At 44.0% G+C, this 23521-nt stretch overlaps 1 protein-coding gene across 1 annotated transcript in view; it reads right to left on the bottom strand.

The window, feature by feature from the left end:
• EYS (EGF-like photoreceptor maintenance factor) overlaps positions 1-23521 on the bottom strand; it is a 1897540-nt gene that overhangs the window by 87188 nt on the left and 1786831 nt on the right. Inside the window, exons 44-45 of the mRNA XM_090034512.1 lie at positions 17317-17483; positions 16907-17051 (exon numbers count right to left, since the gene is read on the bottom strand). Of these exons, the coding sequence (XP_089890638.1) occupies positions 16907-17051; positions 17317-17483 (312 nt within the window). The remainder of the gene's footprint in view (positions 1-16906; positions 17052-17316; positions 17484-23521) is intronic.

Genomic DNA, 23521 nt, shown 5'->3' on the forward strand with positions numbered 1-23521 from the left:
GCACGTCCAACAAAGTTGTCTCTTAGAAATGATGTTCGCTCATATTTTCTAACTTAGATGAATAAATAAATAGCACATTTTGGGGGAAAAAATGCTGCATATTGTAAATTTCCCTGAAGTCTTTAGCTCTGAAGGTATAGCATTTCTCTGAAAACTAGGGCCCTTTCACTTAGGAGTCTAAATAGAGATGTAGGTGCTTATTCATTTTAAGCAGATGATATAGTTTAGCACCCAACTCTGGATGACTTTAGAGTTATGCTTCAAAGTCAAGTTTTTCCTATTTTCTTTTTTTCTATATTTCATTGTTATTATTGCTGCCTGTTTATGCATAAGAATATCAACACATTCTGCACAAAGTAGAAAGCATATGAGATTTATGTGTTGATGAAATTGGTTTTGAACAATGTAATCTTGTGTTTATGAATTTTATGGTAAGAGGAATAATAGCTTTGATAGTAAAATCTGATTTTTTAAAAAGAGGAACTGTGGCCCATTTTTTTAGGCAGCATTTTTTGTTAGCGTATGTAGTTTGCAGTTTTGTTTATATTGCCAGATAACTGGCAATTTTACAGCTCATGTTAATCAATTTAAATACAACCTAATTTGGAAATGATTTGCAATATTCATGTAGTATCCTTTCATGGTTTTTAGTGCTGTTTGCTCTTGCTCAACACACTCTCCGTCGCTCCTAAATAATGTTTCCTCTGTTTGTCAGTATTGGATAAAGCATGCTCTGTTCTCTCAACTCCTGCTAGAATACTAAGTAAAAGCTGTCCAGAGCCCTGTGTAAATATTCAGGAAAGCACAGTGAGTTCTAAAGAACTGATAAGGTCAGCCACAAAATAAAGTGGCATTGGTGGGGATGGTTGATTTAACTGCATAATCACCTGAAAAGTATTTAGTATAGAATCAACTTTCTGAACACATGTAAAAAAAGCAGCGTGACAGTATACTAGAAGAGTTTTCTACTTAGCCTCATAAGCTCAATCATGTTCTCTTTCTTATTTTATTTCCCATCTTTTTAAAGTCAAATTTGATGTTGATGAGGGACATACAGTAAAAATTTGGTGCCTGGCAAAGGACAGGTTGGCGCCATGCAAACTTCCCCAGGGAGCTGCACTAATGAATGCCCTTCACTTCTGACATGCCTTCCCTTTGCTCTCCCATTTCTGGGCCTCTTTTGAGCAGACATGGCCCACTGTCCCAAATGGTGCGGAGGCTTTCAAACACAGCCAAATTTGTACTAAAGGCTAAACTGAAACCACCTAATCCATATTCACTTGTGAGAACCCTCAGGCAGGTTCTGATACAAGTCCAGTGAAATTATCTGAAATCAGAAGCCAACCCTGTTTTTTCATAAGGGAACAGCAGTGTAATAAGAGAGTGCTCCTTTATACCCCCATTTTTTTATTTAATGACTATAATTTTTCTTTAGTCTACTTTCCATTATCTTTGTCTTTCTACAGAAAAACTGTTTTGCAATTGCTGAATTGTGAAACAATCAGCTAATTGGATAAGAATCCTGTGCTCCAATATTACTGGTCACAACAGCACTGTGGCATTTCCTGGGGCCAGTGACAGCACCAGTCTTCCCGGCACTGGGTGTGAGTTGTACCCAGCTCTGGGCTGTCATCTGGCAGGCAGATTGGGGGCCCACACAGCCCCTGCAGCCCTCCCAGGGGTGCAGGTAAGCTCCTGATCTGCCAGCTGGATAAGAGGAGCTGGGTGCTGCCGCCTGGGACCAGTGGCAGCACGGATCTTCCCGGTGCTGGTCCCAGGTGGCAGTGCCTGGCTTCTCTCATCTGGCAGGCAATTGAGTCTTTTCACTGGTTTTAGCTTGTGAATAGATTAACAAAATACAGGATCACAGGGAATCACTTAACTATAACTTAAATCTGGGAAAGAGACAGGAATTTTGACACTTCCCAGCTAGCCAAAAAGATTATGCTAAGTTGAGAAAGATTTTGCCCAGCTGACATGATTTGTAGTTTCCATGTGTTTCTTTAAGTCATTGGTGCCTGAATCCTTAAAGCAGATATCTTCAAAGCAGATCATAAATGAGACTCGTTCTATTGAAAATCTGCTCCTTTTAACTGCATCTCTCTCTCTCTCCAAACATCATCTTTTAGAACTTGAAGGATTCGTGATGTTTCATACTATGATATCTCTCTCCACAGAGATGCTTATGTTACAGAATGAGTTGCATAGCCCTTTTCATTTGTTAGCTCAAGGCAAGTTATCACATTTTTTGCTACACAGATAAGAAAACTGAAATGCATGTTGAATAACTTTGTCCAAAGAAAATGATTGACATAACTAAGACTAAAAGCCCTAACCCCACAACTACAAAGACAGAGGCATGCCTATCAGACCAGGGTACCACCCATCAAATATATGTAACTGTACCTGTAGACAGAGCAGAACATTGTGAGAAACTGAGGCAAACAAATAAAACAAGGGAAACAGAACACTAAAATAAAGGAATTTGGTAATAATTTTTCTCCTTTGCTTTTTTAAACAATCATAGAGTTGGAAGGTTGGAAGGGACCTCAAAAGTCCAATACCAAGAGTCTAGTTAAGGTTTAAAGCTTTTCATTGAATATGCTTTACTACTGCACCTTCCATCGGGCTGAGTAAATACTATTCCTTTGATCTTAAAAATACTATTTTGGTGAACTAAAAATCGTCTTGTATTCAAACTAATTGGAAGACAGAGGATTCATCTTTGGTATTGCTCAATCTGGCTTTTATTTTAGACAGCTATACTTTGCTCATCCATATGGTCTAAGACCCACTTGCAATGTCCTATAAACTGGACATCATGTTTGAAGGAGGCAAGATTTGCAGTCCAAAAACATGTGAAGAAAGTTCAAGGGACATTTTCCTTTTTTCTCTCATGAGGTGTATCTCCTGATAGGAGTTGGAGAAGAAGCACCAGACTATGATGATGTGTGTGGCAAACTTCCTCCATAAAGAATCCAATTATTTCATTAAAATGAAAATATTCTAAAGCTTTTCACTGAAGAATTATACAGATCCCTGGGGCCCTAAGTTACCTCATGAACAATCACAAGCAGATGAAGGCCTGCGACCATCCTCAGGTAAGTGACCCAAGGAGATCTATACCTAGCACAGGGAAGGAGAAATCCTACATTTCATACCATAATCTGTTTAGGAAACAGATTGTTCAGGTGCTTTAGTGCTGTGTATTTAGGCTATGTAAGCTAGGTGCATATTTAGGTTACCTCAACACTTCAGAGATGTAAGGATTGCATTTCATCTAGTTCAGGGCTTTCCAGCCAGAAGATCATGAACCGCAGGGGTCACAAAGGAAATGGGGGAGTATTGTGAGGCAGAAAAGCAGTGGTTCTCAATCTTTTAAGGCTCAAAGTGCCCTTCAATAGATTGAAAGCACCCTGGGAAAATACAGCTTTTAGTTTTCACTTCATTTTTGACTGCAGAAAAATAATGAAGCAATTCTTATGTTGCAAAGAATTCAGAAAGACCACAACAGGTCAGAAAGTTTTTAACACTGCTGATACCTATTTATGATCTCTGGATTTATCTTGTGAATCATGTTTGCACAGCTAACAGTACTAACACTTAATTCACCCTATGGTACCCTTGAAATGACCTCAGGCTATGAAAATCTTGCTGTGAGTATGGCAATACCAAGTGGCTGAAATAGACAATTATATTAAAAGACATTTGACAAAAAACTGTGTGGCCTGCTCTCACATGATGGCAGCAACCCAACAAAAGATAAGGACATCCAGTTGAAAACGGGACTGGTTTGATGTCTGTAGGTGACTGATTCTGGACGTGGAAAACTAGCATGGATTGGTGGGTGGACATAGTACTGCGTATGTGGGATGCCCAGCAGTGGTGGGAGAGCAGTCAGAATGAAGAAGTCAACATTTCTAGGAATTTGCACAGAGCCAGCTCCAAAGCTGAGCAAGAGGACCCCCAACATGAGGATCCTGTTGAGCATGGAGAAGTGAGTAGCAATAGGGAACTGAAAGGTAACGACTCCTGAATGCTATGAGCCAACTATGAACCAATTTGACATGGGCAAATCTATTGTAGGTGCTGCTGTGCATGATGTACGCACCTTCCTGAAAAAGTACTCTTCCTCCTCTTTCATAGAAAGTCATTAATGCTTGAGATTCCCCAGTTGTATTGGAATGACAGGTGGAATGCAGTTCAATTCTTCCTCCCCAAGCCTTGGAGTTCATAAATAGGGCTTTTTCCCATTGTGCAGCAAGGCCTAGTTGGTAGGAGGTTCATCTATACTAATGATGAGTGCTCCAGAGAAGTGCACAAGGCTGAATTTTTCAACAGCTCCTTGGTTTCTCTGAGAGAAGAGAGGTTTGCCATACCTCCTTGCATGGCAGAGAAAACCAGTGTAAGGATATCTCCACTGATATTCTGTGAATTTGCCTACTTAACTGTGCCATGCCAGAAGGGATTGCAGAAAGAAACTGTTTAACTGACAGAAGAATTGCAGGATGACTGTTGAATGAATCTTTGAGCAACTGATGTCAAGGTGATGTGAACTCAGTGTCAGGATGGATGCAGCTAGGAGGTACATGCTTGGGATTTTTGTTGCCAGTTGTATCCTGCACAACATCTGCCAGAGCAAGGATGGGGACCTGTGCAAGTGTCACGCTGTGAAGCAAGAGAGACTGACAGAGTGGTTGGAACAGCCAAAGCCATGACCAGTATGTAGTGACAACCAGGAGAGAGATTTTATTTGAGAGATACTGACAACCAAGCATGTGCAAACTATGCTTACATGCTACCAGAGCTCCATGGTGGAGCAGAGCTGTGAATCTGCATGCAGGAAGACTGCTTGCATTCTTTCTCTTCTGGGGATCATTGGCAGTGGCTGTGCTTGGAGGACTGCCTTTGTGCTATTTTTGTTCTGCACACTGAATACCTGGAGCAGACTCCCTGCTTTTAAGGCTGACTGTCTTTTCTACTTTTCGTTTAGAAAGAGATTTGTATTTATTGAGCTGTCCCCATCTCATGAAATGTGCATCTATTATGCTTAAATTATTAGTAGTGCAGCTGCATTTGGCTTGCTGGCTTCTCATGTAGTGGGCTAATAGTGTATGGGAATCTAATTTAACAACTGACTTTTGCATCTGCTGGGCAGAATGAATAGCAATGTTTTTGAACTATAAACAAATATTTTATTGGAGAACAAGTGTAAAACCCACCAGTCCAAACTTGGGAACAAACATAAAACTAGGATTTATACCAGTAGTTCTCAGCTGGTTCAGTGGCACCCCAGGGTACTGAGAGGCCACCTCAGGGGGGCTCTCATCATACAGGCTCTACTGCCAGAGCTAGTTAGAAGTACAACAAGCAGCTGCAGCATATGCATGTCCTCCTGGCTGCAGTAGGGTTTTCTGACACAAAGTGGGCAGGAGAGCTGGCTTATGCTGCAGCCCATCTTATCATGGCACCTGCTCCCTGCCCCCCTCCCCCTAGTCTTCTTAGAAACAGAAGCACATCAGACAGTTCCACCTCCCCTCCATGTGCCTTTGCTTCTGGGAGATGCCACATGGGGTTCAACCAGGAAGGGCTGCAGCACCAAGGGCTGTTCTGGCTGCTTTAGGCTGATCATGCCTAATAAAGAGAGCCTTAACATAGGAGAATACACATGATGCAGCTTACCTGGGTGGCTGTGGCAGGTGCCTGGAGCAGTTTCACCTGCTTTCACCTACTTATGGTGGCAGCCACTACATCCTAGCTCAGAAAAACAGAGGTAAGCTGAGGCAGTCAGTTTCAGTTTGGAGAAGCCATGCAGTGTAAGTTATTTTTGTATAAAAACTCCTACAGTCATTGGACATTGAATTAACGCTTCATGAGCTATCCTCAATGCACAAGCTAATTCGATTCCATCTCAGAGGAAAGGCAGCAGTAAGAGGGCACAGCAGCCCCCCTGGCTCTCCAGGGATCTAGCAGACCTCCTGAGGCTAAAAAGAAAGGCCTACAAAGGATGGAGGAAGGAATTCACCTCCAAGGAGGAATATTCTGCACTGGTCTGGTCCTGCAGGGAGCAAACCAGGAAAGTCAAGGCTGCAACTGAACTCCAACTAGCTTTGAGCATCAAGGACAATAAAAAGTCCTTTTTCAGATATGTGGGGAGCTGGAGGAAAAGCAAGGGCAACATTGGACCCCTGCTGAACCAGATAGGACAACTGACGCTCAGGAAATGCCACCCGCCCCTCTGGCTTCCCTTCTACACTTCCCGGGTCTCTAAGGGCAATGGGTTGTCTCCTCCCTCCCATCGCTTCTATATCTGCCCTCTCGCCTCCTCAATGACCCATCTGGATCTGATGGTGATATTCACCCTGACAGCAACCCTTCTGGGGTTCTTCCGGGGTCCTCTTCTCCCCGATGTGACTTCTTCAGCGGCCCGTTGTCCCCGCACTCCCACCAGCAGTCCACTCCATCTCTCCAGATCGCCCTGTCGATGTCTCCGGACGGCGCTCTAGTTGATCCCTCGTTGTCCTGTGCGGATTGACATTGAGGTACTCCTCCTCATTCTGCCTGCATTCGGTCCAGCTGGCTCCGACCCCTGGGTCTTGTGGGGAGAGACTTCTCTGCTGCCGGCATCGGCAGCAGCTCTCCTCCTTGACCCTCCAGTGTCTCTGCAGCGTGCGCTGCCATTTTTATTCTTACCAGCCAGCATTTAGTGCTGACGTCACTGGCTGGCCACAGCTAGATAAACAGACAGCTGATGAGCTGCGTGGGTGCCTCCTTCCACCCCTCGTGTGCTGCGCTCCGAGCCGCCAGTGAGTATTCTTTGTTACAGTATTTCTGGGAACGCACCCCAAGGGATGATGAGGTTGAACAATTCTAAACTACTGCAAGACCGTTTCAGGCTGGACATAAGGAAGAATTTCTTTCCTGTCCGAGTCTCCAAGGTCTGGAACAGCCTGCCATCAATGGTGGTTCAAGCACCTACATTGAACACCTTCAAGAGTAGACTGGATGCTTATTTTGCTGGGATCCTATTATCCCAGCTGACTTCCTGCCTTTCAGGCGGGGGGCTGGATTCAATGATCTTCTGAGGTACCTTCCAGCCCTAACATCTATGAAATTTATGAAATCTATGAAACTCCTCAAACAGATACAATTAGTTCACTGTCTAAACAGGCAGAGATAGAGACACAGTAACTCAGATTCAATAAGGATTTAAAAAAAAAGCTGGTCAAAGTCTCTAACAGTTTTCAAAAAAATAAAAGATCTACAGTGTGTCTACTTGTAACTCTTCAATGGTGCCCTGTTCGAAATGATTAAAAATTATAAGCCTACTCAGAGGAAGTCTTGAATGAAGAGTGTTGCTATTGATTTAAATCTGAGTGATTCAAAGATACATTTTGGCTAATCATGTCTAACTCCCCCTTTCAATACAGGAAGGTTTTTTATGGCCTCTCTATGCCTCTTCTATGCACTTTCCATAGAAAACACATGGAGCACATTGCAATAGTACAGGGGTTCTCATCCTAGGATTTTGTCATAAACCAAAAAAATTGTGGAGGGTTCTATGATGCCAAAAAAAGGTTGAGAACCACAGATTTAGAAAAATGCAGCCTACCAGGGGAAATGTGAATGGTCTGAAAGCCAACTATGAATAAGTGCAAGAAAGAAAATAGTACAAATTTAGCAAGCCTAGGTGCCCTTCAGTCTTTGTGCTGGGTACAGCTCAGAAGGAGGCAGGGGAGAATTCTTCCAATTATAAATCCATGGTTCCTGGAAGCTGGAGAGGTAGGGGATCAAGCTGGTCCTCAGTATGGCACCCAGAAGGTATTGTACTCCCAGTCAACGACCTATTGCCAGGGGCTTGCTACTTACATACTTTGGGCTTTTGAGCTAAGATCAAGATTGACTGGGTGGCGAATGGAAGACCATCAGCCTGAGCCATAAAGGCCAGAAAGGAAAGAAGGGTGCTATGAGCATAGCTTCATGACCTACATGGTTCTGGAAGAAACCTGGAGGACAAGAAGACAGCGTGCAGTGGCATGGCTGGACATTTCCAATGCCTCTGTTTCTATGCCCCACCACCACATTTTCAACACCCTCTGGGAACTCAGGAAGCCAGATAGGACAGTCAACCTTATCCGGGAGCTCTACAATGGCTGTACTGCCACCATCCAGTCATCAGATGAGACACGTGTCATCCCAATCCAAACTAGAGTCAAGTAATGCTCCGCTCTTTCATCTTCAGCCTGGCCATGGAACTACTCTTCTGAGTGGTGGCATAAGGCTCTGGAGGGCTCAGTTACTATGGATGGAAGCTGAGCATCCTGTCTTACACCAGTGACTTTGCCTTCCTCACCAGTGACCCCAAGCAGCTTCAGAAGATGCTGAACATCAGCTCCAAGGTGGCCAAGTCCATGAGGCTCTGCTTCAGCACCTCCAAGTGCACCTCCCTGCACACTGTCTGAAGAATAAAAGCACCATCTTGGACTCCACCATTACTGTCCAGGGCAAGCAAATGAGGCACCTGAGGGATGGCAAGAGCTACCTCCACATGGGAATACATATCCTTTACCTGGGCAAAGCAGATGCTGGAGGAACCCATCCATAGGATTGAGAAGGATGCCTCTGAGCTGGATTCATTTTTGCTGGTCTCCAGCAGAAGATCAATGTAGTGAACACATTCCTTATACCACACGTCATTCATCCTGAGAGGCTCAGCAGTCTGCAATATCCCCCTCAAGAAGGTAGATGGTGAGCTGAAGTGGCTGCTGAAGAAGTGGCTGCACCTGCCACTCTGGGCCAGCAACAAGATTCTGTATGTCTTCCACCAGCAGTTGCCAACATCGTCCTCGTGGGTGAGCTCTGTGATGTTGTGGTGGTCACCCACACCTTCTGTCTCTTGATCTGTCCCAGTAGGCTGGTGAGCAGCATTGCTGCCAGTGCCCTGATGGAGACCAGTCACAGGAGGATTGCCAGGCAGCCTACCAACAGAGACCTGGCCACCTTTCTGAGTAGCTCACTGGAAGGCAAGTTTGGCTGAGACAGTGGGGACTTTGCCTCATTCTGGAGCCAAGCCCACAATGCCACATACTGCCAGGAGCTGGGAGTCTTGCTGTTCCCAGCCACCAGTGCCACCTGCATCACCAAGACTAGTATCTATCTTAGGTTCATTTTCTGTCCATGGAAAATTTCAGCCAAAATGCTTGAGCCATGTATGAGAATTATGCTCAGTAAAATATGTTGCATTCCCCATACTAAAATCTATTTACTTTGTCTTTGAATGGCTCTGCTGTTCCCAGCAGGACCTTAGCATTTAGCAAGGTTGTGGCCCTTGTGTCAGGAATGTCATCCATGTGAAAACAGATCCAAATTTGGCCAAATTAATACTCTCTGAAAAACTGCATTTCACATATCATTAGTAGAGATTTTATGCATTTCTGAGCACTGTTCTCAATACACGTGCTTGAGGCATACTCTTAGCCTGGTGCCACTGCTGTGGCATGCCTGGGAAGCATGTCTGCTGACAAGCATACCTCCTTCTGTCCACTCCTGCTGGCATGGATCCTACATGTTACAAGACTGTGCAGACATATTCGTCACAGAGGACATATCTGCATGTGCAATCAATGTGCCTAAATTTTCTGTGCAGAAAATTCAGGCACATTAAATTGTGCCCAGGCATGGATTTGAATGTGTACCCACTGGGAGCATCTAAATAACTAATACACACATTAAACAGCAGCAGGCTTAGGACAGATTTCTGTGGGACTCCACTTGAAACCTCCTGTCATTCTGACATAGACCCATTAATAATTACCTTTTTCTTGTTGCTCTTAAGCCATTTTTCTATATATTTCGTATCAGTTTTATCTAGCCCACATTTCTCCTATTTGTTTATGAGAAGGTCATGTGGGACTTTGTCAAAAGCCTTGCTGAAGTCCACATACACTAAATTTTTCATCCACCCAAGTAGTTACTATGTCAAAGAAGGAGAACAAGTTAGTTTGAAATGATTTGTTTTTCATAAATCCATGTTAACTGCTTGTGATCAGACTTTCCTCCTCCAGATGCTTGCAAATGGACTTCCTTAGGACGTGTGCCAGTAACTTCCCAGGTATTGAGGTGAGACCATTTGGTCTATAGGACCCTAGTTCATCTTTTTTTTGGCTTTTTAAAAAAGGGGCACTACACTGGCCCTTTTCCAGTGCTGTGGTACCTGGTCTGTCTCCCATGACTTCATGAAGATCATTGCTAAGGTCCCCAAGATCTCTTCTGCCAGTTCCTTCAGTACCTTGGGATGAACTTCATTGGCCCTGCTGACTTGAATTCATTCAGATGCAACTCTCTTTTGTTATCTCCTCCCTCAGCTTGCCCACTTCCTTATCCAGATAATTCTTACTAGGTGTCTGGCTGCATTTTAATTTTTTTTTTGTGAAGACCAAGGCAAAGTAGCTGTTGTGTAACTCCTCCTTCTTTGCATCTTCACTTAGGAGTTCCCCTTGGCTTGTTAATAGAGGATACACAGTGTCCTTAGTTCTTCTTTTCTGGCCAACACTTACAGAAGCTCTCCTTTTGCCCTTATCTCCTTTGCCAGGTGCAGCTCATTCCTTATCTTTGCCTTTCTGATTTTCTCTCTGCAGGTTCTTGTTATTTCCTTGTATACTTCCTTGGTGACCTGCTCATACTTCTATTGCATGTATGATTTCCTTTTGCATCTAAAGCATTTTAGAAGCTCCTTTTGCAGCCACATTTGTCTTTTTCCTCTTGTGCTTCCATTATGTGGGAACAGTTTCCAGTTGGGCTTCCAATACTGGTCCTTTAGAAGCTCCCAGCTCTCCTGGGTGCCTTTATCCATCAGTCTGTCCTTCCATGACATCATGCCTATTAACTCCTTGAGCTGAATGGAATCTGTCTTCTTGAAATCTAGCATCCTAATTTAGCTGCCCAAATGATTTCCCTGTCTCAGGACCTGAAATTTGATCATATCATGATTGTTTCCTCCCAGGTTACCCATCACCTTCACATCCTCCACAAATTTTTCCCTGTTGTTCAGGACAAGATCCAAGATAGATTATCCCCCTAACTGTATCCTCTACTTTCTGGAACAGGAAGTTGTCTTCCACACAAGTTAGGAACTGGCTTGACATTTTATGTTTGACTGGCTGCATTGTTTTTCCAATGCAGATGTCCATAAAATTGAAGTCTTCCATCTGTGCCACCTCATAGCTTTTGGATAGAGTTGTCACTTGCTTGAAGAGTGCCTCATCCATCTCTTCTTTTTGAGTTGGTGGCCTATAATAAATCTCCAGCATTATATCAGTGCCATATCTTTCACTTTTTATCTTCACCCGAATGCTTCTTCTCTGGTGTGTTCTTCCTTCTGAACCAGGGAACAAGTGTATGTGCTTTTGACACCCGAGGCAACACTACCACCTCTTCTCCCAACCCTCTTCTTCTAAAAAAGATTGTAGTCCTCAGTGTTAACATTCCAATTATAAGAGCTATCCCACCAGGTCTCTGAGATGATATTCAGATCATAATTCTTTTTATAGCCTGCAGCTTCTAGCATATCCTATTTATTCCCCATACTTCTTGTATTTGTATACACAAATCAGATGTATTTTGCTTTTGACTGAAGACACTGAGTCCAATAAATCTTCCTGGATAAGCGACAGTTTTATTCTTCTGACTATCCACCTTTTAATGAAAATACTTATATTACTTACAACAAAGGAAATTACTCCCAACAGAAACTTCACTTTACTCAACACTTCCAACCTTGGAATCACATCTCTGCTCACAAAATCTGGCATCTCTTTTGCTTCCTGGATATCTTAATGGAGACACATAAGAACACGTGTAATTTTTTAAAACCCTTTTTCCTGCAGATGCTTAACAGTTTACTCTGATGGTCTGTCTGTAAGTACTAAAACTGCTTTTGGATCTATTTACTTCTCTTTTTCATCACTTGCTGCAGTCCTGTAGCTCTCTGGCTCTTTCTCAGAGTTAAGTTGCTTCTTCAAGTCCCTTCCCCTCTAGACTGTGTGCTCCATTGCTGGAGGGTTTTGATGGCTACCCCCTGTGGAACCTAGCTTAAAGCCCTCCTTACAAGGTTGGTCAGTTGATGCCTAAGATACTCTTCTCTGTTCTCAGATGGATCCCATCTCTTGATAGCATTCCTCCTCCTAAGAATATCTACCTGTTGTCAACTGAAGGTATGCCTTCACGTTGACACTGCTATCTCAGCCACAAGTTCACTTCCCAGATATGTATTCACTCTGTTTCAGAAGGATGGGATCTAATAAAACATACCATGAGAACATAACGAGAAAAATCTCCACCCTAACACAACTGCTTCTGTCCAAAAAATACTGCTCAAATGAACTCCTAAACTGTTTGGATGAATCATGTTTAAGCCCTCTCTGCCCTCTGCCAATCAAAGCTCTTAGCTGCAATGTTTGTTATTTACAATGTTGATGGTTTGCTTAAATAAAAAAGAAACATACATTTTCAAAGCAATTACATATTCAGCAAATTCCAGTATCTTTATTTAATCTGCAGCTCATGTGGTAGGACAACATGTGAAGGAGGAAGTCAATGTCATCTTCTTGGACTTCCAGAAGGCCTTCGACACAGTGTCCCACCCAATTCTGGTGGGCAAGCTGAGGGACTGCAGCACTGATGAATGCACAGTCACATGGGTGGCAAACTGGCTCCAGAGGCATACCCAGAGGGTGGTGGTGGATGAGTCAATGTCAACCTGGAAGGATGTGGGCAGCAGAGTCCCCCAGGGCTTGGTCCTTGGGCTGGTGCTGTTCAACATCTTCATTAGCGACCTGGACGAGGGTGTGGAGAGCACCCTGTTCAAGTTCACTGATGACACCAAGCTATGGGGTAAAGTGAATACACTAGCAGGCAGGGACCACATCTAGGCAGACCTGGATAGGTTAAAGAAGTGGGCGGATCTGAACAGGATGCGGTTCAACAAGGACAAGTGCAGGGTGCTGCACCTGGGGAGAATGAACCAGCATTATGGTTATAGGTTAGGGGCTGCTCCTCTCGGCAGCACAGAGGCAGAGAGGGATCTTGGAGTCATGACTGACTCAAGGATGAATATGAGTTGCCAATGCGATGAAGCAATAGGCAGAACCAACTGCACCCTGTCATGCACCCTGTCGGGGCATCAGTAACTGGTCCAGAGAGGTCTTGCTCCCCCTCTCTGCGGCTTTGGTCAGGCTGCAGCTGGAGTACTGTTTCCAGTTCTGGGCGCCACACTTCAAGAAGGACGTGGAGAACCTGGAGAGGGTCCAGAGGAGGCCACTCATATGGTTGAGGACCTCTGTGGCCAGCCCTATGAGGAGAGGCTGAGGGACCTGAATCTCTTCAGTCTCCGCAAGAGGAGACTGAGGGGGGATCTTGTGGCTGCCTACAACCTTATTGGGGCCAGCAGCAGGGACTCGGGGAAAGTCTGTTCACCAGGGCCCCCCTTGGAGTCACCAGGAACAATGGCCACAAGCTGAGGGAGGATAGGTTTAGGTTAGGTATTAGAAAGAACTACTTCACTGTAAGGGTGGCCAGAGCCTGGAATAGGCTTCCCAGAGAGGTGGTGCTCTCACCTTCCCTGGAAATCTTCAAGAGGAGACTGGATAGGCACCTGGCTGGGGTCTTATGACCCCTCCCACCCCCAGTGCTCCTTCCTGCCCATGGAGGGGGGTCGGACTAGATGACCTGTCTAGGTCCCTGCCGACTCATTGATTCTATGATTCTAAGATTAATTGTTTGTAAACTGGATTCTAGACCAATGAGAAGTGCAAGAGGAAGATCTTGATGGCAGTTGGGAGAGGACTGAATCTAGTGTGAACTAGTCCTGTTCTGTGAACAGCTAAGTGTTTCCAGTTGTACTCAGGTTTCCAAGAAGCCCTTAGTCCAGAAGTTCTTGCCAACAGTTATCTCAGTAGACAAATGCAGCTTTAATGGAAAGATGACTTCTTTTCTAGTCCCTGGCCCCTTCACATTCCCCCTTTCTGTCCCCATGACTTGTTTTACCTTTCCTGACTCTTATCCCTCTCTCACCTACCTGTGGGATTTCTGCTTCTGGTTGGATTTTTTCCAAGTCTTTTTTCCTTCTGGTTCACTGAAAAGATCTTTCTTACTTCAGTCAGTCCGGCATCCCCTTCTCTGGAACTCTAATATGTGTATCCCTTTTCTTACTATCCCTGGATGCTGGTCTTGCCTCCCCGTAGTTTTTCCCTTTTCCAGTTTGGCAGTGCTCTGAACCTGCCATCCTCCACCTCACTTCTGGGGAAACCATGGGCAACTGGTGCCTCCTGAGTCTTAGCGGGGCACCAGATCACTGACAAGGAGTGGGGGTCCCCCAGTGGCCGATTACTGGCAGGGAGGGGGGTCCCCCAGTGGCTGAGCCAGTGGTGAAACCAGTGAAACTGGAAGTGCACTTCTGATGGCACTTCTGGTTTTGCAGCTGGCACTTCCAAGGGGGGTGTGGCCAAGCTCAGGGGGTGCACATGCACCCATGTGCACCCCCTATGTGTCACCAACAGTGTAAACCTACTTTTTTCCCTCAGATTTCAGCAGACATGCAGTTATGCAGATGTTGCTACAGCTCAGCTGTCTCACATGCATTGAAAAAGGTGCCCAGAGTTTATGTGAGATTGCTTTTGTCTGAAAAGAGAACAGAAGTTCAGTTGGCACAGACCAGTGGTTCTCAAACTTTTAGATTCAGGGTACCCTTCCATAACTTTAATTTGGCAGCATGCCAGTTGAGAACCACTACTGTGCTGCCCCAGCTCACCTCCAGTTAAGTGGCTCTTAACTGAAGTCCTGCTGCCACCACTGACTCTACTAGGTGGAACTGCCCCATATATTTCATGCACACCCAGATAAGCCTAAAATCATCAGCAGCACATGCTCTTATTACAGCCCTTCCACCTGTCCCAGGTGTCTCTGTGTTTGGAAGGAGTGCAGGGAGTCAGACCAGAAAGGGCTATGGCAGGACCAGGCACTCCTGTTTGCTTTAGGGTGCATGAAGCGCTCTGGGCAGTTTCACTTGACTGTAGCAATGGCAGTACCCATGCAGAGCACCCTTGAAAAGGTTTCATGACACCTTTGGGTCTCGCAGAACCCTGGCTGACAATCATGGGCATTGACACACAGGTGTTGCAGCTGCCTCTGCCCTGCTACTTCTTGGTTGACTCCATGCTCTCTCTCTTTTCTTTCATGTTGCTCTATATTTCACCCAGGAGCAATGCGTGGGGAATGCACATGGGTGCATGTGCACCCCCCTGAACATGGCTGTGCACCCCCTGCAAAAATGTGCTGCCGACACTGTTGGTGGCACCTGTGGGCAGTTGCTGCTTGACACCCCACCAACGACACCGCCGGCAGCATCTGCAGGCAGTCAGCAATCCCCACTGGCCACTGCTGACACTGCCAGTGGCACCTGTAGGTGGTCGCTGACCCTTGGTTGGCACTCAGCACCACCCCCGCACCGCTGCCAGTGGCATCTGTGGGAACTCCCCACTCACCACTGGTGTGCTTCGCCACTTTGCTTCCACCACTGCTAGTGCAGCCGTGCCCCGACCAGCTGCCGCGGACACGCACCATTCATGATTTCACCCCTCTGTGCTTTTTATTCAGCCACTTCTCCCCATTACACTACTTGCTGCTTCTGAAAGGCAGGGAAGTAATGCCCTTCTCAATGCCTCTTTCTTCTATAGGTATATGGCTTGCTAGCAAGAAAAATATATTTTGTTGTAGAAGTGAAACCACATAGCCAACAACTGCATAATTCTGAGAGATTTAGTTAGATGACTGTTAAATAACTTGTCCTGACTTTCACTTCTAGAATTCTTATTGTGGGTCTCCTCCAACTGCTCACTGTAGATCCAAACAAGATGTATAGGACATCTGAGGTGGGCCTGTTCCAATTTTCCCTGGCACTTCAGCTCCTGCTGCTCCAGTTACAACAACAGAGACAGACATGGGGAGAAGTTGTCATTTCAGAGACTGAAGATGGGGAAGATTTCAGAAGAGAGACTATATTTCTGATCCTGGGACATGATTCATTGGGGTGCGTGGGAGGGGGGGAGGGCGGTCTGAATGGAAGGACAGGTTCCTGGAAGGGCAATGGGGAGGTGAATCTCTGATTAGATAAGACCAGTTAATGGAAACTCAATGGAAAAAGAGGATTTCTGAGACTGGATGGGGGCAAAAACTGATCTGGTAGATTCAGAATTTGTACTTCATTACACTACTATAAATCCAGAGTATAGCAGTATCTGGTTTAAGTGGCTAAACTTAGAGTGCTAAATATATCTTTTGATATAATATGCATTGATTAGTGCACTGGCACACAGAGAACTAGGACCTTTTTATTAGAAATAGTAGGACAAACATAAATAAAGAACAAGTACAAAAATAATCATAATCATAATTACTAATGGATAAACTTCAAAAGATTGTTGCACTGGAAAAATATCCTCTGGCTATAGCATAATTTTGGCCCTCTCAGTACAAAACAACAAGTTGCTTTCCATATCACCAAGCCTGTTGTTCAAACTGGCACCTCAAATGCACATAACAGAAGTCAGAGTGACTAAGAACTTGGTTAAAGGAGAATCTGAACTACTTTACTCTATAAAAAGACAATGCCTTCTTGCTTAAGACTGACTAATAATGTGAGGAAAAAGAAATAGCACAAGACTGGGTGTTTCCAGTTTGATCAGAAACGGGAAGAAGTGAAGATTTCATTAAACCTCTTCTAGCACAGTCATCAAAAACCCACAAACAAACAGTGGAAAACTGAGTGATGACCCTGTCCTGCCTTCTGCCTAATGAATTCTATTATTATGCTAGAGATAGTAGTAGGAATAAAAAATAATGTGATCTTTACCTTGAAAGCCATCTTTAAACCTGGATCCATTTGGTAAGAATTCTGGAGTGTATTCCCTGTAGCCCCCTACATAAAATTGACTGAAGACATTGAGTCCAACCAGTCTCCCTGGAGAAGTGACAGTTTTATTCTTCTGATCATCCACCTTTTAATGAAAAGACTTACATTACTTACAACAAAGGAAATTACTCTCAACAGAAATTTCGCACTACTCAACCATTTCAACCTTGGAATCACGTCCCTGTTCACAAACATCTGGCATCTCTTTTGCTTCCTGGATATCTTAATGGAGACACATAAGAACAGTGTAATTTTTTAAAACCATTTTTTCTTGCAGATGCTTAGCATTTTATTCTGATGGTATGTCTATATGCACTAAAACTGCTTTTATTTCAATAGCTGTTCCTTACCTTCAACCAGCCTTTACGGAGAGATCTGCCCAGATGTATCACATGAACAGTGAGTGTCAGGTTGAGTGGTTTACTAATGATAGTGGCAGTGCCAGAACCCAGGTTGTAGCTGTACACTACCCTGCCATTGCGCAAGCCTAGGACCAAGAAGTCATCTCCATTCAGACCTGAAAGAACAAGAACAGCCTGGCTATTTATCTCATTATTATAATCCATTTGAGCTATAATCAGTATTGTATTCCATGGATTGCAATACCAGAAATCTTCATTATTCACAATTATTATCAATAGTCAACTATCCCTTAAAGGAGATAATAGTGTACTTCAGGCCCAACCCCTCTCTCCCATTGGCAGAAATTGGCAATTGCAGTCTGTACTCAGTGGTGAAGCAGCATATAGCAGAGAGGGGTTTGGGGCTGAAAGACACCTCTATAGGTACAAGAACAGCCTGGGAGTGTACCTTAAAGGAACATCTGACTGAATCTGGGGTCAGGTGTGTCATATTTATCCTGTTTTTATCATGTTTCCCAACACTTTATTGTAAGCTCCTCAGAGAAGGTATTGTCTCTTCTTATTTGTTTATTCAGTCCCGTTGGTGCCCTGATATCAGTTAGGATTTCTTGGGCTAGGGACAGACATTAAAAAAGCCTGAGCCTGAATTTTGATTCAATCTTTGCAGGTTGGTTTAACCTGGCTAGGCTAAATGGGTTTTCTAACCAGACAGACTTCCCAGAAATGCAGGCACATGCCTGCAGTGGCTCAGGCTAGAAGCGGGGGGGGGGCAGTGGCAGCACTTGAGAAGCCCTCTCTTTCCTTGTATAGAGCTGAACAGAGGGGTGTGTGGCCAGGCCCCATGATTAGGGAGGGTTCCCTCCTCCCCAAACAGCTCAGCAGGGAATGTTTATCACCTCTAACTCAGTGTCACCCCATTAAAAAAACAGAGAGACATCATCAGGTATCTGTTGATTCTACCTTTGTCCTGTGTGCCACAGTTCAGAGGTAGCCAGCATGTGGTCTGCTGTTTAATGCTGAGAGGTGTCTGTGATGGATGGGGGAATGCCTGCTTAGCAGAGGGAATGGGAGAGCAGAAGCCAGGCAGGTGCCTGCAGGGACTGCTGACGCTGCAGCCAGGGAGCAGAGGGGAAGGCCCAGCTCTGCTGTCGAGAAGAGAGACCTGCCCAGCCCAGAGGGCATGCCGGGATGCTGGGGTAGTCTGATTTAATTTAAATCAGCAAGGGGTCTGGGATAGACATTGCATAAACCAGTTTGAGCCGAATTAGTTAAATTTGATACTACATTCAACCAGGTTTATCTCAAACCAGTTTATGTGCACTGGTTTATGTGTTTATAACTGGTTTATGTGCACTGATCACTTGAAGTGGTTTATGTGTAATTTCTGTCCCTAGCCTTGGTGCTATTGCATCAATTCTAAATTGGAAGAAGCAACAAAGGGGTTTCTCCACAATGCATAATGATTTACTGATTTTCACCTCTGCTTTCTGCAGTATCATTATTATGAATAGAGTGCTAAAGCTGAATTATGTGCCCCTGTGGGATCTGTCATGTCCTGATGAGGAATGTCTTACATTTGGAAGCTTGTCTAACTTTATCCCAACCATATAGTTGGTCCAATAAAATACATGTCCCACAAAAATCCTTGCCTCTCTACCAGGAAGCCACTCATTTCTAGCAGATAAGAATTTATTTTCATATATTTCTTGCCTTCATTTTATTTTGTATTTAGTACTTATTGAAACTAGTAGTAAAAAGTATAATGCTAGCCGTAATGCTTTCAAATGATTCAGAACCAATTTTCATTACATTATAAATGTGTCTATGTACATTTCTCAGATAACTCAGAATGTGGCTTAATGAGAGCATTTGAGATGATCATTGATTATGTGATGCGCACAATTTCTGTTTAATTTAATTTAGGAAGAGTCAGCCACTGTCTCACAACAACTAATGTAAGGCTATGGCTCAAACTTGTTCTTAATTATAGAAGTAAATTAATCTTACTCTTCCACATAGTTGTAGTTCTTTACTGGCTGTAAAAGTTCTTAACAATGAAACAGCAAGATGAACAACATATAAATATCAGTTTAAAGATGTAGAAAAGATCATACAGGTTACTTTTTACAAACAAGTGAAATGTCATTACTACAATTAATAATTTTCTTAAATTATCTAGAAATACACTATTTATACCGGGGTGGCAGGCTTACACCATGAATGCCACAAGTGGTACAGGCAGCCTCTGTATGTGACATAGTAGACTGGGGAAAGGACAGGCAGCACAGTGGCAGGGAGCAGAATGCAGAGGATTAGATCAGGGAGTACAGGACAGGAAGCAGAAAGCTGAGCAGTAGATTGGGTAGAAGAAAGGGATGAGAGTGACACTTGGGGAGTGTGTAGGGCTAAACTGTGGCATGCCTGCCAAAAAGCTGACCCCCACCAATATGAAGCATAAATTAGCATTAAGGTCAGATATTTATTGACATAAAACAATTCTGAATAATCATTAATATAAATAATTTTGCAGCAATTGATAATAATTGTGCTTTTAGGGCTGCCCCTAGTCTTTTGTGAATATAATTTAACTGTAGAAATAAGAGAAATTCATTTATAGATATCATTTAGAGCTATCTTTCTCCAACTGAAGTTTAGGACAAATTCCCATAAACTTCAATGGAAACATAATTATGGTCATAAAATGCAATTGTCTCCTGAAAAGTGATTCTACAAAAATGGCATGTTGCCATTAAGTAAATTGAGACGAGAACCCAGGTCTTCTCCCTTCCTGCTGACAGCTCTAAGCCACTACATGCCTTGTTACATCATAATTTTAGGCTGCTTCTGGAGCTCTTAACCCCTGGTTTGGCTGCGTGTTAACACCTTTTAAGTAGTTTACGGCACTCATTATTCATTTTAAAGTTACGTCACTCCAGGGTAGGATTATTTCTAATCCACTTAATTTTGATCCAGTTCCATTAAGATGTGGCCACTTTCCAAGTTGAAGTTTTCCAGCATCCCAAGATGCAGTGGACCTTTCTGAGTCAGGGTGAGCAGGGATGCTCGGGTGCAGTTTGCCTCCCAGGCAGGTTGGGCAGGGCAAGTGCCACAGCCCCAGAATGCTTGGCAGCCATGGTGCTTCCCACTGCCATTTGGACAGGCTCACTGCTCCTCCTGGCAGTGGTGCAGGGGGATGAGCTCTGGACAAAAAAGGATTGGGCATTTTGGAGCTCAGGTGGTACCTCAGTAGCCTCTGGGCAGGGGTGGAGCAGGAGGGAGAGCTCTGGAGGAAAAAGGATTGGAAAAAGAGCTTAAGCAGCAAGCTGCTCTAGACAGCAGTGGGAGGCACCGTGGCCACTGGGCGCTCCAGAGCTACAGAGATGGCTCTGCCAGGCAGGAGCAGCAAGCTGGTCCTGACCCTATCTTCTAGTCCTACCCTAGCTCACTAAGCCTCTAGAAGCAAGTCACAGTCATGTAGGCAAAACCAGAGATGGTTTTTCACCTTAGGGTGTGACTGCTCCACTAAGTTGAACAATACTAATTTGACTAACATTTGTTTGCCTTACAGCATAAGATGTATGTAACAAGGCCCTCCAGTATGGAATTAGGCTTCTTCTTGTTGTCTATCCTGATAGCATGACTCTTGTGTTCTGGACCAGCCAGTAGCCAAGGTTCTTTAACAGGACGGATGGAAAGTGCTCCATTCCAATGATTTCACAGTTTGGGATGCTGGGAAGCCCTTTGGGCTAAGGAAGCGCTGTAACTTAGGTCTCCCATTGATGTAATCAATTCGGTAATGTTAAGGATGTGCACTAACACCACTCCCGTATCTTGGACTGAGAATGACTCTGAGAGCTGTATGTTGTCTTGGGCTAAAAACAGGCAACTGATTTAATGTGGCTCAGAGTAGTCTGGGATATGACTCACATTTAAAAAGTTGCAGCATAGTTATTTACACACAAGGCTTAAATGGTAATTAATTCAAATTAGCTGCAGTGATTTAGAGGCAAACTGTTAATTTGGATAATTCACAGGTTGTCCGTCTGTAAGGTCTGGGGGGTTTTGCAAGATAAAAAGCTTAAATTCAAATCAAGCTGGTCATCTGTTTTTAACCTTGAAGACAATGATGTGGGTTAGGTGTCCTGGTGAGGTATATCCAGCCACAAGGTCCAAGGAGGAACAAGAGTTCAGGTGTAGGCCCGTGTTAAGCATTTCCTATTAGCTAGCTCTTGGCACCTTCCTGGTGATGAGTGTCTATATTAGTGGTTCTCAATATTTTTAGATTCTAGATACCTCATTAAATTCAAAGCATTTGTCAGAAAACTCTAGCTTTTATCTTTCACTTACTTTCTGACTTTCTTGTGGAAAAACAACAGAGCAATTCGTCTGTTGCAAAAACTCAGAAAGACCACAAAAGGTCAGAATGTTTTTGCTACCATGAATTTCTAGCATCCCTGGTTGATACCCCCTGGTCTATGGGGTAATGCTTTGGATTACTCTTTGGAAGTAGCTAACTCTCCCCTTTGATTGCACAGCTATCCTAAGTACCTAATTCTTTTGATTTAGATCATCCTCCTGGGGCAAGGTATTTAATTTTCAGATGCTATAATGTCTAAGTGAGAGAGTATAGGAGAATTCTTTAGATCTGAGTGTTAGTAGTGCCTTTGCCTGCAAGACTAGGGTAAGGATAATTATGACTTTTTTCTCTCTCCCCCCCCAAATTCTATTTTAAACACACAATCCTAAAGATTTTTTAAAGTTATGGCTCTGATAATAACACAAGATAAGTAATTAACAGATTTCAGTCAGTTCACAATTTCACATAGCTTGGAATCTTTTTAAAGCAGAAGATACTAAAAATTGTCAAAATTGATCAAAAGGCTTCCGCTGACTTCAGTGAGAAGGGGTTAATTGTGTTAGGCAAGTCTCCATAGCTCTAGTTCCAAAGTCAGCTTCATTAGTAGTTAATAGGCCATCAAGGAACCAAAAACTATTTCACATGCTTGCACATCAGGTGAACTCTAGAAAAGTACCTGAAGAGACTCCCTGCAGTTTCTGGTGGCTGAGAGGCACTTGAAAGGAGGACTTTACATTTGAGAGATGCAGGGATTTTTCGGGTGATAGTTTTTATTGGACAAACTGCATGGGTGGGATAAAGGCAGACAAGTTTTTGAATGCAAGGCATTCTTTGTGATGATGAAAAAACATTCCAATCATGCAGTTGGTCTAAGAAAAGGTATCATTCAAAAAAATCGTCGCTTCTCACATAATTCCTACAACATCACTCAAACACTACCATTACACTTGAGAAAAAGTCCTGAAAAGGGAGATTCCCAGAGATGGGCTGGGGGGGGGGGGGCAGGAAGGGAGCCTAAGAAGCTTGAGAGAGAAGAGCCAGGGCTGGTTTTCCTGACAGACTGCTTGGACTTCGGGGTGCAAAGACTTTGCCTGTTGTATTGTGCTTGACCAATCATGGTTGTGTTGTTTATAAGAGATGCCTGCTTTGCTGCAGTCCCATCCACGTGAAGAGGTAAAGTCCTTCTTCTGGAGCTGAATCAGACGACAAGACTCTGTGGGGGACATGGATGACTGGGGGGGACAGGGACCCAAAGGCTGAGTCCAAGGAACCAGGGGCTTACCTGTTTGGGAGCTATGCTTAGCCTGGCTTCAGGGGGTAGTCCAAAAGACTGTATATAACTGGGGGTCCCAAGCAAGCACTCCTGTGGGGAACATATAAGACCAACCTATCTAAATTCACTACTAAGTCTTTTGGTTACTGAACAACATTGAATTCTACTCTCACTACTGATGTGACTTCATTGATGCTTTGGAATTAAGGGCCTTGTCACAATATACACTTACAATGTGTTTTATTTAGATTGTAGTAAGAATTACTGGGAGTTAGAAAGATTTATGAGCAGTTGCATGATGCTTCATACCACAATGAAGTCTCGAATCCACTCTGCTGTGGTGGAGGGTTGGGACTGTGACTGACAGGCACCCACGCTGGACTGGAGCCAGTTGCAGACTCCTCTGTGCTTCAAGGACTGGGACTGATAAATAGCTGTTTTTCTGTACCAGCCTCAGCACTGCACCATAGTTTCTTGATTGCCTCTGTGGAGCACTTGGACATTAGCTCTGCAGATCTGGAGATGCTCCTTGTTGAAAAAAAGTCCTAACTTTGCTATACTAT

Source organism: Crocodylus siamensis, chromosome 1 (assembly GCF_052110815.1).
Source record: "Crocodylus siamensis isolate JL-2025a chromosome 1, ASM5211081v1, whole genome shotgun sequence".
Taxonomy (NCBI): Eukaryota; Metazoa; Chordata; order Crocodylia; family Crocodylidae; genus Crocodylus; species Crocodylus siamensis.